The sequence below is a fragment of the Anabrus simplex genome, chromosome 12 (genome assembly GCF_040414725.1).
Source record: "Anabrus simplex isolate iqAnaSimp1 chromosome 12, ASM4041472v1, whole genome shotgun sequence".
Classification (NCBI taxonomy): Eukaryota; Metazoa; Arthropoda; class Insecta; order Orthoptera; family Tettigoniidae; genus Anabrus; species Anabrus simplex.
In genome coordinates this window covers 12,166,505-12,180,469 of record NC_090276.1, presented here as the reverse complement: position 1 = coordinate 12,180,469, position 13,965 = coordinate 12,166,505, and the positions used below count along the sequence as shown (strand labels likewise).

At 39.3% G+C, this 13,965-nt stretch overlaps 1 protein-coding gene across 2 annotated transcripts in view; it reads right to left on the bottom strand.

The window, feature by feature from the left end:
• Nucleotides 1-13,965, bottom strand: part of LOC136884354 (CREB-binding protein) — a 263,590-nt gene that overhangs the window by 23,833 nt on the left and 225,792 nt on the right. For both annotated transcript variants that reach the window (XM_067156476.2, XM_067156477.2), the window contains exons 27-28: nt 5,538-5,744; nt 1,750-2,073 (exon numbers count right to left, since the gene is read on the bottom strand). In XM_067156476.2, the coding sequence (XP_067012577.2) occupies nt 1,750-2,073; nt 5,538-5,744 (531 nt within the window). The remainder of the gene's footprint in view (nt 1-1,749; nt 2,074-5,537; nt 5,745-13,965) is intronic.

The window sequence follows — 13,965 nt, the reverse complement described above, 5'->3', positions numbered from 1 at the left end:
TGAGCACCTTCAACTACCACCGGACTGAACCAGGATCGAACCTGCCAAGTTGGGGTCAGAAGGCCAGCACCTCAACCGTCTGAACCACTCAGCCCAACTTGTGAAAACTAGATGAAGTCATATTTATCTTTATCATGTTTAACTTTTCCCTCCACAAAGATATTTAATTCTCTTTCATGGACCCCGGAAGTGGGTAGGCCAATTGCCCCAACCATAAATATATAAATATTGAATTTTCACGACCGCATTGTAATCGAAACAGACTTTCAACGTATTAGGTCGTGTTACGTACATGTAGTACGTGTTGAAGAGATGTTAAGTACAGAACAAAAATGGCCAGCCGGACACCAGTGGGATCCGAACCCACAACCGACGCGAAATCGGGAGGTTGTGGGTTCGGATCCCACTGGTGTCCGGCTGGCCATTTTTGTTCTGTACTTAACATCTCTTCAACACGTACTACATGTACGTAACACGACCTAATACGTTGAAAGTCTGTTTCGATCATAAATATATATTTTTTCAGAAATGATAGGTTATAGACCTACAGTACTATGATCTTTCTTTCTTTCTTTCTTTCTTTCCTTCTTTCTTTCTTTCTTAATCAGTTTATCCTTCAGGGTTGGTTTTCTCTCGGACTCAGCGAGGGATTTCACCTCTACCACTTCAAGGGCAGTGTCCTGGAACGTGAGACTTTGAGTATGGTGATGAAACTGGTGAGGAGGGCCATTACCTCGCCCAGGTGGCCTCACCTGTTATGCTCAACAGGGGCCTTGTTGGAGGATGGGAGGATAGGAAGGGATAGACAAGGAAGAGGGAAGGAAACGGCCGTGGCCTTAGGTGCCTGGAGGAGAAGTAGGAAAATACGAAAAACCACTTCGAGGATGGCTGAGGTGGAATTCGAAACCCTTCTACTCAGTTGACCTCCCGAGGCTGAGTAGACCCCGTTCCAGCCCTCGTACTATTTGTTTTCAACTTTCATGGCAGAGCCGGGAATCGAAACGGGGCCTCCGGGAGTGGCACACATTAACCACTACACCACAGAAGCGGACTAGTGCTATAATGCTACCTATATGTTTATGTTAGTGCTTTAATCCGATTTCTTACTTTACTAATGCTGAAAGCCCGAAAATGTAATGTTATTCTTGAATAGGGGAATCAGTCTAGAAGGACATGTTGAAAGTGATGTGATATCTATCCAGGTTCGTTGTTATCCTAATACTATGGGTTACAGTACATTGCAGGTATATAAAAGACGCCACTTACAAACTTGCTTGTTATCCGCTAATTTCTGCGGCCACAAAAGTCACATTTTTCAAGAATGATGACATGTATACATGGTAGATTGTCTGACTGTGCTGTTTTGAACCTTTCTTCTGTCATTTCGAAGTTATTCGCGATCATGAATAATAAACAATCGGCTTTTAGCAACGGCTGATGCACAACGGCTGGTAGAGCTCCATGCGGTAGTGGATCGTGACGTCACAGCGCGCCGCTTACGTCAGAGGCCGTTTCACTCGCCTTGCGGAAAGGCACTATTAAATATTTTTTTAATGGTAGAAAACAAGGCAACATACCACAATGTAATATGTTTACGTACTATTTCATTGGTGTACTTTTCAAAAAAAATATTTTTGAAAATGATGCATGTTCCCAATTGTGCTGCACAGTGTCCACCAGATGTCTCACACCTGGATTACCAGACTTCTCATATAGGCCTACTAATGTTAATAACATAACATTGCTTACCTGCTTGACTACCTGAAGAACATTTGCCGGTGGTGTCTGTGTTCCAGGTTTCAGACCGATGCCAGGTTGATGAGATGGAATTCCCACCACCATGCCACCTGCTCCTTGGGGCCCGCCCATCACGCTCGCAGGACTAACGGCACCACCAGCCAGGACTCCTGATGCCGAGTTGCCTGGCAGCCCACTCGTGGGCACACTCGTACGAGTATTCATCACCGCCATCCGTCGTCTCAACAGCTGTGCTTGCTGTAACCTTTGTTGCAACTGCTGTTGCTTCAACTTGTGCTTGATGTTTAAGCAGAATGGCACAGGACACTTCGTTTCCTGCACAGTAAGCAAGTCAAGGGATGAGAGATTCTGCTTTCTAGAAACGGATCATCCTTAATGATAATGAAACTCATTATATATTAAAAACAGAAAAAAAGAAACAATGAAGAGTAGCTGAACAAATTTTACACAGAGACAGGACAATTTGTTTTAGTGTAAACTGAACCAAGTGACATTAAAGCCAGAGAGAACCCTGCTGTAAAAAGATGTTCTGTTGTATGTAGGATAAGCTGGTAGTGCCAGGCTTCACATTCTAAAGTTGACTAACAAAAGAATTAGTTTGTTCTTTTTATTTTGCCTACGTTACATCCCACGCTGCGAAGTACCGTATTTACTTGCACATCAGTCGTACCCTTAATTTTTTGATCGAATATGTGCACCTTGAGTGTACATAAAAATTTGGGCCCTAATTAGAACTAGCTTCAATGGAAGAAGTCTTCGGCACCACGTTTGCTGTCTAGGAAGTTGAGGAATGTGACATTGTATGGTATAGAGCAATGGCTCAATTGCATCGTGAAAACCAAAATAAGGCATGTTATTTTAATTTTAGGCTGGTTAATCTGTTGTCCAGGGACAGTCTTATTTGACTCTCGAGATATTATATTTTCCTCCATCACGAGATAAATGTTTTGAACTAAATATATGAATATCATCTCTCCCTATGTACCGTACGCACACCTTTTAGCGATACATGGAGACCCTAATGCTGAATAGGTCGACCTCGGGTATCTTCGAGATTCGTATGGGCAACCTCGGAAACACAAACTATGAATCACTTATGCATCGCTGTGCGACATCTGGCGTACACTTTACTGTTGTTGTTTACACAGCAAAGCCAAACTATAGAATTCATGCTGGGAACAAAATTCGCATCGAGAAATGTTATATGTTATATAAAGTGTGTATGACACAGTTGTTGGCTTGAGATAATAAAGGTTTAGAAAATTCAGATCGATCGATCATATTATTGATTCAATTCAGATTTCATTTTCATTCAGTTGACAGTATAACTGGAACCGTGAGAGCTCCCTCCTTCCTCCACCCCCGTACAAAGAAATATCGCTAAAAGGTGCGCGGATTATACCCACATAAAAGTCTTTATGATGGTTTCTGTGGAAGTAAAAGGCTCCTGTACATGTTAATGAAAATGCTATCATCCATGAATATGTATGTAAGTAACATTTATATTCTTTATGTATCCTTTGATTTATGTTTTGCTCATCATATCTCTGCATCAGCCAATATTATGAAAATAAACCCAAATCTATGTTAAAACTATTTCTGTCTTGGGTTCTTGCTTTTTATGTGTAATTTATTAAAATAAGAGGCCCGGGTCCAGTTCCTGGTTGTCATTTAGCCAGTTTTGACCCATCCACATTTAAAATCCTCGGGGTAGTGGGTGGAAGATAAGTTATCATTAGGGCCCAAATTTTTATGTACACTCGAGGTGCAAAATATTTACAAAGAAATAAAGTAAATATCAGTGAAATATTCACAAAATATGTCATTCATAAAATATGAAGCAGTACTAATGCATTTGCGAAGAATGTTTGTATATTTCTTGTATTATGAGTTTTGGTTATGATATAGACAATAATACTGTTTTAGATAACTCCATATTTTACGACAAAGTTATCGTAGCTTTAGATTATTTTCATAGTCTACTGTTTTTTAACTTTGACAGTGAATATAGTTACTTATTAAACCATCAAATTAAAGATATATTCAAAAACTTCAAGTATTTAAAAAAAATGTTATGCACTGTAAATCATGGAGAATATTACACAATTTATTGTTACAGCTAATTTCCTGCTGCCCTTGTGCCCCGAAAATAAAATAATAAACGTTCCTAAATAAAGTTAATATAGAATCTGTCCTTAAACCGTACTATTAATTAACAAATAGTATGGTAACTTTTACATCGTGATGTGCAGTGTCTCTCCACGTTTTCCATTGTGATGTTTTGGCACTAATCCAATAAAATTTTCTTGTAGGCTGGAGAAGAACGTTCAACATTGCAGGAAGTAGTAGCCTGCTTTCAGTTTGTTAAAAGGTTAAATGACCAATGCAATGCACCTGGCCATCCCAGATTCTGAGACAGTATTAGTGCTATTACAAAAAGTTGAGGCACTCAGACCTATTGAATTTCACCGAGTTGGAAATCTCAGTTTTAAAAGGACTATTCTCTTAAGCCATATTTAGTAATTGTAATATTTTCTTTACAAAAGGAAATTCACCAATAATTTCTTTAGTCTGAAAAATAAAATGAACTGAAACAACTTTTTAATAACTAGTAATATGTAAAAATATGTAAAACGAACCCCAAGTATAACTATTTCAGAACCACAGTTCACCAACATTTTACATGTTTAGTTTACAAGTAAAGGAGTGGAATGTGTACCGTAATTGCATAAGAATTCAGGACTTTTTTAAGGTGCAACACACTTCCAAAAATATAGTGCTTTCAAATTAATTATTGAAATGTGTATTTTAGGACATGAAATGAATGAAAATGAACAGATTTTCTTGCATCTTTTTGTGGGATTAGCACATTTATCCCCTCTCTCCCCACATCCTTGATGCTTCAGCACCTATTCCCTACCACTTCTTTCATAGTTCGTTCAAAAATTGGAGAGCTACATAATGTCCTTGACGCTGAGCAGAATTTCACCACCTAAGGGTCTCGTAAGCTCAAAGCACCAGTAACTCATATTCAAAGTGGTGGAAGAGTCTGTTTAAGGGCTGTTTGGAATACGTACCAGTGAGGGAAGAAGATGGGAGTGTGTAAATGGACGGCTTCTATATGTGTAAATGTTGGTTGCCAAGTTGTACTTTCTCTTAAAACAACAATCACTAGCATCTCCATCTGTACCACACAGTAAATAGCACCTTTATTTTCTAAATACTGGTTACTTAAAGTTATTTCATATTTGCTATTGGGTTCATTAAAAGAACGTCGATGAAACTTTCTTAGACCTGAATACAGGCATTTGACACCTGTTAGCATAACTTTTCAAAATATTTCTTTCCCATTTCCATCCACAATTCTGCACCTTACAATCCATTCTTCACTTAGAATATAAGCTTCTGCAATTTTGACAGACCACAACTCACACAAGCCACCCATCTGCACATTACCTTCGATTTTCAATACCTCAATCTTACGTATTTTCACTATTCCATCGCAGGCCTTAGCAGTACACCCTAGACTAGAGACTCCTCCATTGCTTTGATTAACACTTCTGAAATACCCCCCAATCTACCAGGTGTACGGTCCTTGTGAACGTGTATTACATCCTAAGCTAGGTGAAGAGATTATGCCATTTTTTCGTCATTCAAATTTAATCAACATGATGTCAGTGTTATGAACAAAATAAACAGTTTCAACAATACATCAGACTACTTTCAATTTGGATTAGCTGATAACTATATTTAAGGGGTAAAATATTGAAGTAACTTACCTGACAATGTTTTGCATGGTAACAGCACAAGGCAATGAGTTGTTTGCAAATGGGACAGCCGCCATTGGTCTTTCGTTTGCAGATCTTTGTGTGCTGAACCACTCTCTTCATCTTTTGACAGCTGGGCAGACGACAGTTTGCATCTCGGCACTGACAAGCGTGCACCAAAGACTGGATACACCTCTGGATCGACAGTTTTCTTGCTTCCTGAAGTGTACAATATCATTATTTGATTATTTTGTCATTATTTGATTTATATAACAAACAACATAATTGATGAACTAACTTGCTTGTGATTATTTGCAGCAATTTTCAAAAATATAATGTCTGCATATTAAAAATTAAAACAGGAAGCATAAGGGAATTGTAAAACGCCTGTTTCTCTTATGATGAAAGAGAATGGAATAATGTAACTTGAGACAAAATAAATAAATATATAATCCGACTAATGAAGCAGGGTTTTTAATGTAATGGACAACAGACCTAACGTCTCAGATAAATGGTTCAAGGAAGTAAGGAAAAACCTCAAGAGCATAGGAATGAATCAGGAGGACATCTCTAACCAATCAAAATAAAGATCAGTGATCAACAACTTTAACGGCTTCCACAATGAGCAAAAGCAGAACAGCAACTGAACAGAAGAGAAAATACAGGCAGCCAGAGAAAGAATGCAATGCTTTTTGGGTTGAAAAAAAAAAAAAAATCCAGAAATGCCTTAAGAGTTCCTTGATGTGGTCTCTAATGGCCCTAAACGATAAAAAATAAATAAAAAAATGAAGGTCGCATATAAGATGACCCCGATCAGAGAACAAGAACTATTGTCCTTTGTAGCAGGTATAACAGAGGCTCTCATGATGTCACAAAAATAGGTGAACAGTTTCGTACATCTGACCCATGCAATGCAAGTACACATTAATCATGTAGTATGACTATGTTTAGTAGTTAAGAAATATCTGCCTCTATAGCATAAAAGTTAGCATTGTTAGCTGCCATCGTCAGCAGCCTGAGTTTGATATCCGGTATTTCCAGATTAAAGAATGGCAGGAAGGCTAGTATGTGGTAAAGTGGTATGTGCAGCTCACCTCCATTAGAGGTGTGCCTGAAAAGAGTTGCACCACCTCTGGAGGAGGACACAGGTTTACTTTAGTTAAGATCACTTAACATCTCGTAAGTCAGGCCAGTATAGGTAATTTTAGGAGAAGTAAGTATAAAACAGGATGAAAGCACTCCAATCATAATGATTGTTTTACTCGACAGCATACCAAACAAATTGTACTATGCGTGAATAAAAATATGGAGACAACTTACCTATGAAATTAAAAATTACAGGTATAATAAAATGCTTTACCTCCACACCTTCAGTAATCCAAAAATACAGCAAGCTTTCCAGTTGGCTTTTATTTTTATTCTTTTCCCTTCCTGGAACTTCTGGCTCTATGCTTCATACAATTAGAGAAAACATATCTAACCCAAACAGTGCAATCTCTGTACCTCATGAGGTTAATCCTGATGTGATAAATGAAAAGAACAACATGAAGTCTACTTTAAAATAAAAGTCTAACTTTCAACAGCTGCTATTATCCAAAGATTGCTTCCAGACACTAGGTATCACAAGTACAACTCCTAACATTCCCAAATGATCAGCTGGTGGGTTGGCACAGTTTATACAATACAGCTTGTACAAGGTCTTTATGCTTGGAAGGGATTTTATCGCTCTAACTTGGCCGCCGATGACACTTCTATTCTTCAGCCGTTGGATGTGTGCGTGAATCGGCCTTTCAAAACCGCAATGAAACAGTTTTACACCTAATGGATGTCCGATGGTGATCACGCGTCAACACCAACCGGACGAGTGAAAAAGCCAGAAGTAGGACTAATATGCAGCTGGATCAAGACCGTATGGGCGTGCATTCCCAACGTTCTAGTGTCCAAAAGCTTTAAGAAATGTGGAATTTCAAATTCAGTGGACGGTAGTGAGGATGACTATTTGTGGAAAGATGCCAGCGACGAAAGTTCCTATGGTGAAATTTCAGATGACGACGGTGAATTGTGGATGATCCGAGTATTGAACCGATTTTACTTACGATTTTTGTGATGATTTTATTAATTGTAAACTGTTTGAATTTTTACAGTGGAACCTCGATTCTCCTTTTTTGGAGGGACCACGGGGGGAAAAAAACGTACAAGATGGGAAAACAGAAAATCCGGGAACGAATGAATAACGGCATCAACAATTTGCCTAAACATCACAAACATGAAATATGCATTATTAACATCTTACAAACACTCTTAAACCAAACCAAACCAAACCAAACCAAACCACAGCCCCAATGGGCCATCCGCCTATCAAGTGAATGCTGCTCATCCCAAAAGCCTGCAGATTACGAGGTGACACATGGCCAATGTGATTAATCCCCTCGGCCGTTATTCCTGGCTCTCTAGACCGAGGTCGCCATCTCACCATTTGATAGTTCTTCAAATAAAGGTAATCATAGAATGAGTGAACCTGGAACTAGCCCTCATAACCAGGTAAAACTGCGTGACCTGACCAGGAATCGAACTCGGGCCTGCCCAGTGAGAAGCAGACAAGTTAGACCGCGGGGCCGGCTTCAAACATTAATTACCGCTACGCAACTTAGAAATCTCGAAACTTTACATTCATTTTACCGGGGAAACTTAGTTGGTTTCCCGTGAAAACGTCTCTCAATTCAGCAATTTTGATCAACCAAACACTTCGAAAAATCCAATACCGGTAACGCCAAGCCAAACAACAATCAACAAGTAGTTTTTAATTCTCTGATCTAATAAAATAAATCACATGAGATACAAAAGCACCTAACATAATGGCAAATTCCTTCTTTTTTAATCTTCCATTTCAATTTGGTCACCTTTACATTTCGTAGTCAGTTTATGGAAATCTTGTACCATGTAAATTAGGCCTACATCTACTTTTAAAGGTTACGCTGGACTCGCGAAGAAGGTTTCGAATGTAAGTATCGATTCTCGAAAGTTCGCGAATGCATTATATTCAATTCTGCCAGTCACTAATCACAATCAAAGTGGAAAGAGAAAACATCACCAAAACTTCAGAAATTACGGTTATTCATGACCTTAAGCTCAGCTGGAAAGCGCGCTCGCTGTACAAGTCAGTACGAGTGCGAAATGCTACAAACTTTTTAAATGTAACGTGCGCAAATAAAACGACTGCAGTTTTTATACCATTTTAACACAAAAACATGAAATTCCCAGGCTTATATTAAGACCAGAAGAGTAACAGGCAATCACAAAACCTCCCAAACCACATAGCCACTTGCTCGTTACGGAAGAGTTTACCAAAGGGAAAGTTTCTGAATAGAATTCATGTTCGAGTACATGAGAAGCATTAGATAACAACAGATCTGGTTTAGGACTGGCTGAAATATGCATGGGATCACCATTCTGGGCTCTGGAGTGCTACTGCAGCAAAAAGCCCTAATTGTTCTATATAGCTTAAGAGGTCATTTGATGAACAACCATTAAGAACGAGCTGAAATCCCCAAAGATGGATTTTGCAATCTTCCCTGAAGGACTAACATCAATCCTCCAACCTCCTGAAGTGTCCATTATGAGCCCTTAAGGATCATTTGAAAACGCTTTATTCAGACTTGATGGCTTCTGCTATGCAATACTTCCACACCAACTGGGATAATACAGAGACCATCTCTAGAAACCATCCGTGAATGGATTCTCACTGCTTGGACACTAACCAGGAACAAAACTGTTGTAAAAAGTTTCGAAAAGCTGGGATCTCGAATGTTCTCGAAGGCAGTGAAAGCGACGTTATGTGCAATAACAACAACACTGGTAGTAATAAAGATGGCGGCACAGACAACGATACCGTATTTACTTGAATAATACCTGCATTTTTTTTTTTTTTTTAAATTGAGGCATGAAATTGGAGTGCAGGTTTTATTTGAGCCAATGTTGGCATTTTTCTTTTCCAAAATCAGCCTTCCTAAAGTTAGGGTGCGGGGATTATTCGCGTAAATACGGTAATTCAAATGAAAGCAATGATTAGGTTTACTACATGAAGGGCTACTGCTCAAATGACAGAGATAAATAACTGGCAATAAGTTTTTCTATGGTCTTTTGTATTAATACAATAAATGCAGCCAATTAGAAACACTGCCTCCTGACGAAGGTAGCCAGTAAGACTCAGAATACACTTGTAAGTTCGTTGAGGAATAGTGTAGAATACGTACATGTACAATTTATAGCTCTTTATAGCCTAGAAGTCATTCATTCACTGCTAGAAGTGGGAGGTCACCACAAACTGAACACCCCTTACTTTCTGGGACTAAAAATGTAAGGAAGAAAAGGGTCTAATATGCCAAGAATTACGGTAATTAGGTGTGGAGAACAAGTGAGAGATGTGAAAGTTATTCGTAGTGAATGTCTTGATAGCGACCATAAGCTTCTGGCAGCTGAACTGACAGGAATCTAAGTGCAGAAGGCAATGACCAGGAAGAGTATACTAAAAATTAAAGAGTGGAACTAAAGGAAGACGACTGTACACCAGAAGTTCCAAGAAATGATCAAAAGCAAGTTACCAATGTCAGAGTCCAGCTGTAGTGATGTGGAACAGAATAATTTTTGAAACTAGTTTCATCAGTAGTGCAGAAGAAATGTGCGGAAGAACAAGCAGGAAAGTAATGAATAAAAGAACGTCCTGGTAGAAAGACAAGAGTGAAAGAGGCGATAGAAAAACTAAATAAAGCCAAGAAAGTGAGGGATGTTGAAAGATCCAGAAATAGTGACAACAGTCAACTGAGAGAGTAGTGGTGGTGGTGGTGGTGGTGGTGGTGGTGGTTAATTTTTTAAGAGGAAGTAGAACTAGGCAAACATCCTCTATATAATATCAGATAGAAAATATGGAAGGGATCCGACACTTTGAAAAATGAAGATGTCTGTCAAAGAAAGACAATGGCCACGAAGGGTGTGAAAATGAAAGACTCCCTAGGCCTCGAGTGCTCTATTAAGTATTTATTTATTTTCCACCTAGTCGATACAATGATTGCTTAAGGCAATTTTTAATGGTCGAAAGTGGTACATGTTTCGGGGTCGGAAAAGAACAAGAGTTGACCAAGGGAGGTCGGATAGGATAGTTGAAAGTGAGGAGCCTGGCACAAGTCAGTCAACTGAGAGATGGAAAAATACAAAAGCTAGACCAAGAATACCGAAATAGGAAATTAAGAGGATTGTGGGAGAAGAGAAGAAGTACTGGGGTGAATTTATCCAAAAACTACAGGAAGATACTAAAGGCAACATGAAGAAGCTGTACAGCCCGGTTAAGAGAAAGAGATCTGACAAACAGTACTACAAACAACAAACAAGAGATTAGAAACAAAATGAAGACCTATTTCGATACACTCCTGAATGAAGAAGAAACTATTGAAGAGGTGGAAGAAAGGCTGATGTTCCAATTACTTGGTCTGACGGGGAAAATATACTAAAGGGGGCAAAAATTAGTAAGTCAGCTGGGATCGATGAAGTTACTACCGACATGATCAAAGCAGCAGGTATACATGGAGTGCAGTGGCTATATAAAACTCTGAGAGCAAATTGGAGTGAAAATTGGGTTCCAGAGGACTGGTCAAAACACATTATTATCCCTATATTTAAAAAAGGATGCAGAAGAAAGTGTGCCAACTATAGAGGCATCAAACGTCTCTCCCATGGTCTGAAAATACCGTAGAAGTATGTTATAGCGAGAATTCATAACAGCGAAAAATTCACTCGCTATAGCGGATTGTCGTTATATCCGATTTTTGTATAAAAGTCGGCAAACCCCCATATACATTAAAATCGATATGAAATAACAATCAGTTTGTTTAGAACTTGCGTTTCCGTGGATGATGCACGCACTACAGCTTACTTGTTTGTTATTTTTTGAAATCCGATACTGCGTGAAAGTATATGTTTAATTCTGGGGAGGGAACCTTATTTCTCCGAATCCAAGATGACCCGCACTTTTTGCTTAAAAAAATTTAAATCAGGCTTAGAAAGTCCTTTGTAAAATCACATGAATGCCTTTGTTGTACAGTACACATTTTTAGATGCCGAACACAGCTTTCCTTATGCCTCTTTTCTTTGCGGCTACATAATTATTGTTTACTTCTGCAGATTTAATGACCATTAAGTTAACTTCAAATTGGCATCATGATACCGAAGAGAACCCGCTGAAACTTTGCCGGCAATACCTATTCCATGTGTCTCTACGACGATCCATCAGGAAAATATTCTTACTGTCTATAAAATTGATAATTTTACTCAGCGTTAGATATAACCGGCTACCTCTACACGCACATCTCACTCGCCGGGTTTGGCCAGCTTCAACGGCCATCGATGTATAGGCATAATCGCGGACATCGAAGGTCAGTGAACGAGTTTATTGCGCCAGGGTATGCCCATTCTGCCCTTGCGTTTTTCGTGCACATACATCACAGTTTCATCTTCGACTTCTTTGAAGCGTTCCTGTTGGAGATCATTGAATGCATTTTTTGTACAGTACGCATTTTTTAGCTATCCTTGTCTTCACGCTAACGCTGAATTTTGGCTCTAGTTACGCCTGTGCCATATCTTCTTGCAGCTGTACAATTACTCTACATTTCCGTGTGTTTAATAACCATTAACTTAAAATTGGCATCATAATATCGACGAGAACCTCTTGAAAATTTGCTGGCTATACCTGTTCCACGTATCTTCACAATACAACTATCCATCACGAAAATATTCCTGCTGTCTATAAAACTTAATTTTACTAAGCGTCAGGTACAGTAGATGCGTTCTAACTCTGCCACTGATTAGGGCCTAGCCGGTTTTTTTTAAGAATTAGAAGGCTCGCATGTTTTAATGCCATTCTGCAGATTTGAGAAACATTTTTGTAGAGGCTGATAGAAAGTCATTCTCTCTTCACTATTTCTCGATATCCAGTGACGTTACGCAGAGGCACTGTACAACCAGTTGCCGCGGCTAGCGATGTATAATAAAGATGCGGTCGTATATTGTCAACGAGTTCTGTGTCTACGCGGGGGTGGTGGGTGAAAAGAAGCAGCGTGGTTATCGCGGTAGTTGCCAGTGGTGTTCATTACTGTTAGGCCACGCATGCAAGACAAACCTTGATTTATCGCGTGCGATTCTGAGAAATAACGTTACTTTGGATTTGGAGAAATGCAGCATCACTCCAGAGGCTTCTGTGGCAAACATTTCAGTTTTCTTCTTCAAACGGCATCACCTAACCTAACCGTATATGTATCGTGAAAACAAATTTCAAACGCATGTAAAGAAACTATAACCTCCTCGTTAAACTAAATTTAACTACACGCGAGAAAGTATTAACTATCCTCTGAAATCAATGCGTACGCTGCCATATCTTGAGGTGTATCACATTCTTACTTAATTTCAGTATATAACATCAAAATTAAGAGATTGTTTTCTTCAGCCTTTATTTTTAAAGAGTTAACCACTGCTAATACCAATATAAATGGTCCGTTATTGGACATTATAATTTTCCAGCTAACTCATTCCTGGTTGCCAGCGTTTCGCTCCCGTGTGCTAGGCTGGGCTCATCAGTTGGTACCTAGCACACCTACCAAGACGCACGGCTAGTGCATACCGTGGAGGCCACTGCATAGGCTAATTGTAGCCACCGGCAGTGCCAATGCACTATGAGAGACTTTGTCTCACTACTAAAGATTGGTGCCTGCTTGGCCATCAGATGCTATAGATGCTATCGACCACGATATTTACGCATTTATTACGAAAGCGCATTATTCTCATTCATTTCGAATTTTCTTTAGAGAACAGCAGTCGACGGACATAACTAATTGATTCTAAGATATTTTTGAATGTCGACGAGAGAGCTCGCAAATGCACACAGCGAGAAAACTATACCGTACCGAAGATGATCAATCGCATTTTGTGGCAAACGTTTCAGTTTTCTTATTTAAACAGTCACCTATCGTAATTTTTTTTTTTTTTTTTTTTGCTAGGGGCTTTACGTCGCACCGACACAGACAGGTCTTATGGCGACGATGGGATAGGAAAGGCCTAGGAGTTGGAAGGAAGCGGCCGTGGCCTTAATTAAGGTACAGCCCCAGCATTTGCCTGGGGTGAAAATGGGAAACCACGGAAAACCATTTTCAGGGCTGTCGATAGTGGGTATCGTAACTTAACCGTACTATACATATGATGAAAACATACTTTAAATGCCAGTAGAGAAGAGATAACCTTCTTGCTATAAATTTACATGTTTTCTTTCATTTCAAATTTTCTTTATGGAACGGCAGTCGACGGGTATTACTAATCAACTCTGACGTTGCCTTCGAATGTCGACAAGAGAACTCGCTAGTGAACATAGCGAGGAAACGATACCGAAGGTGATCGATCG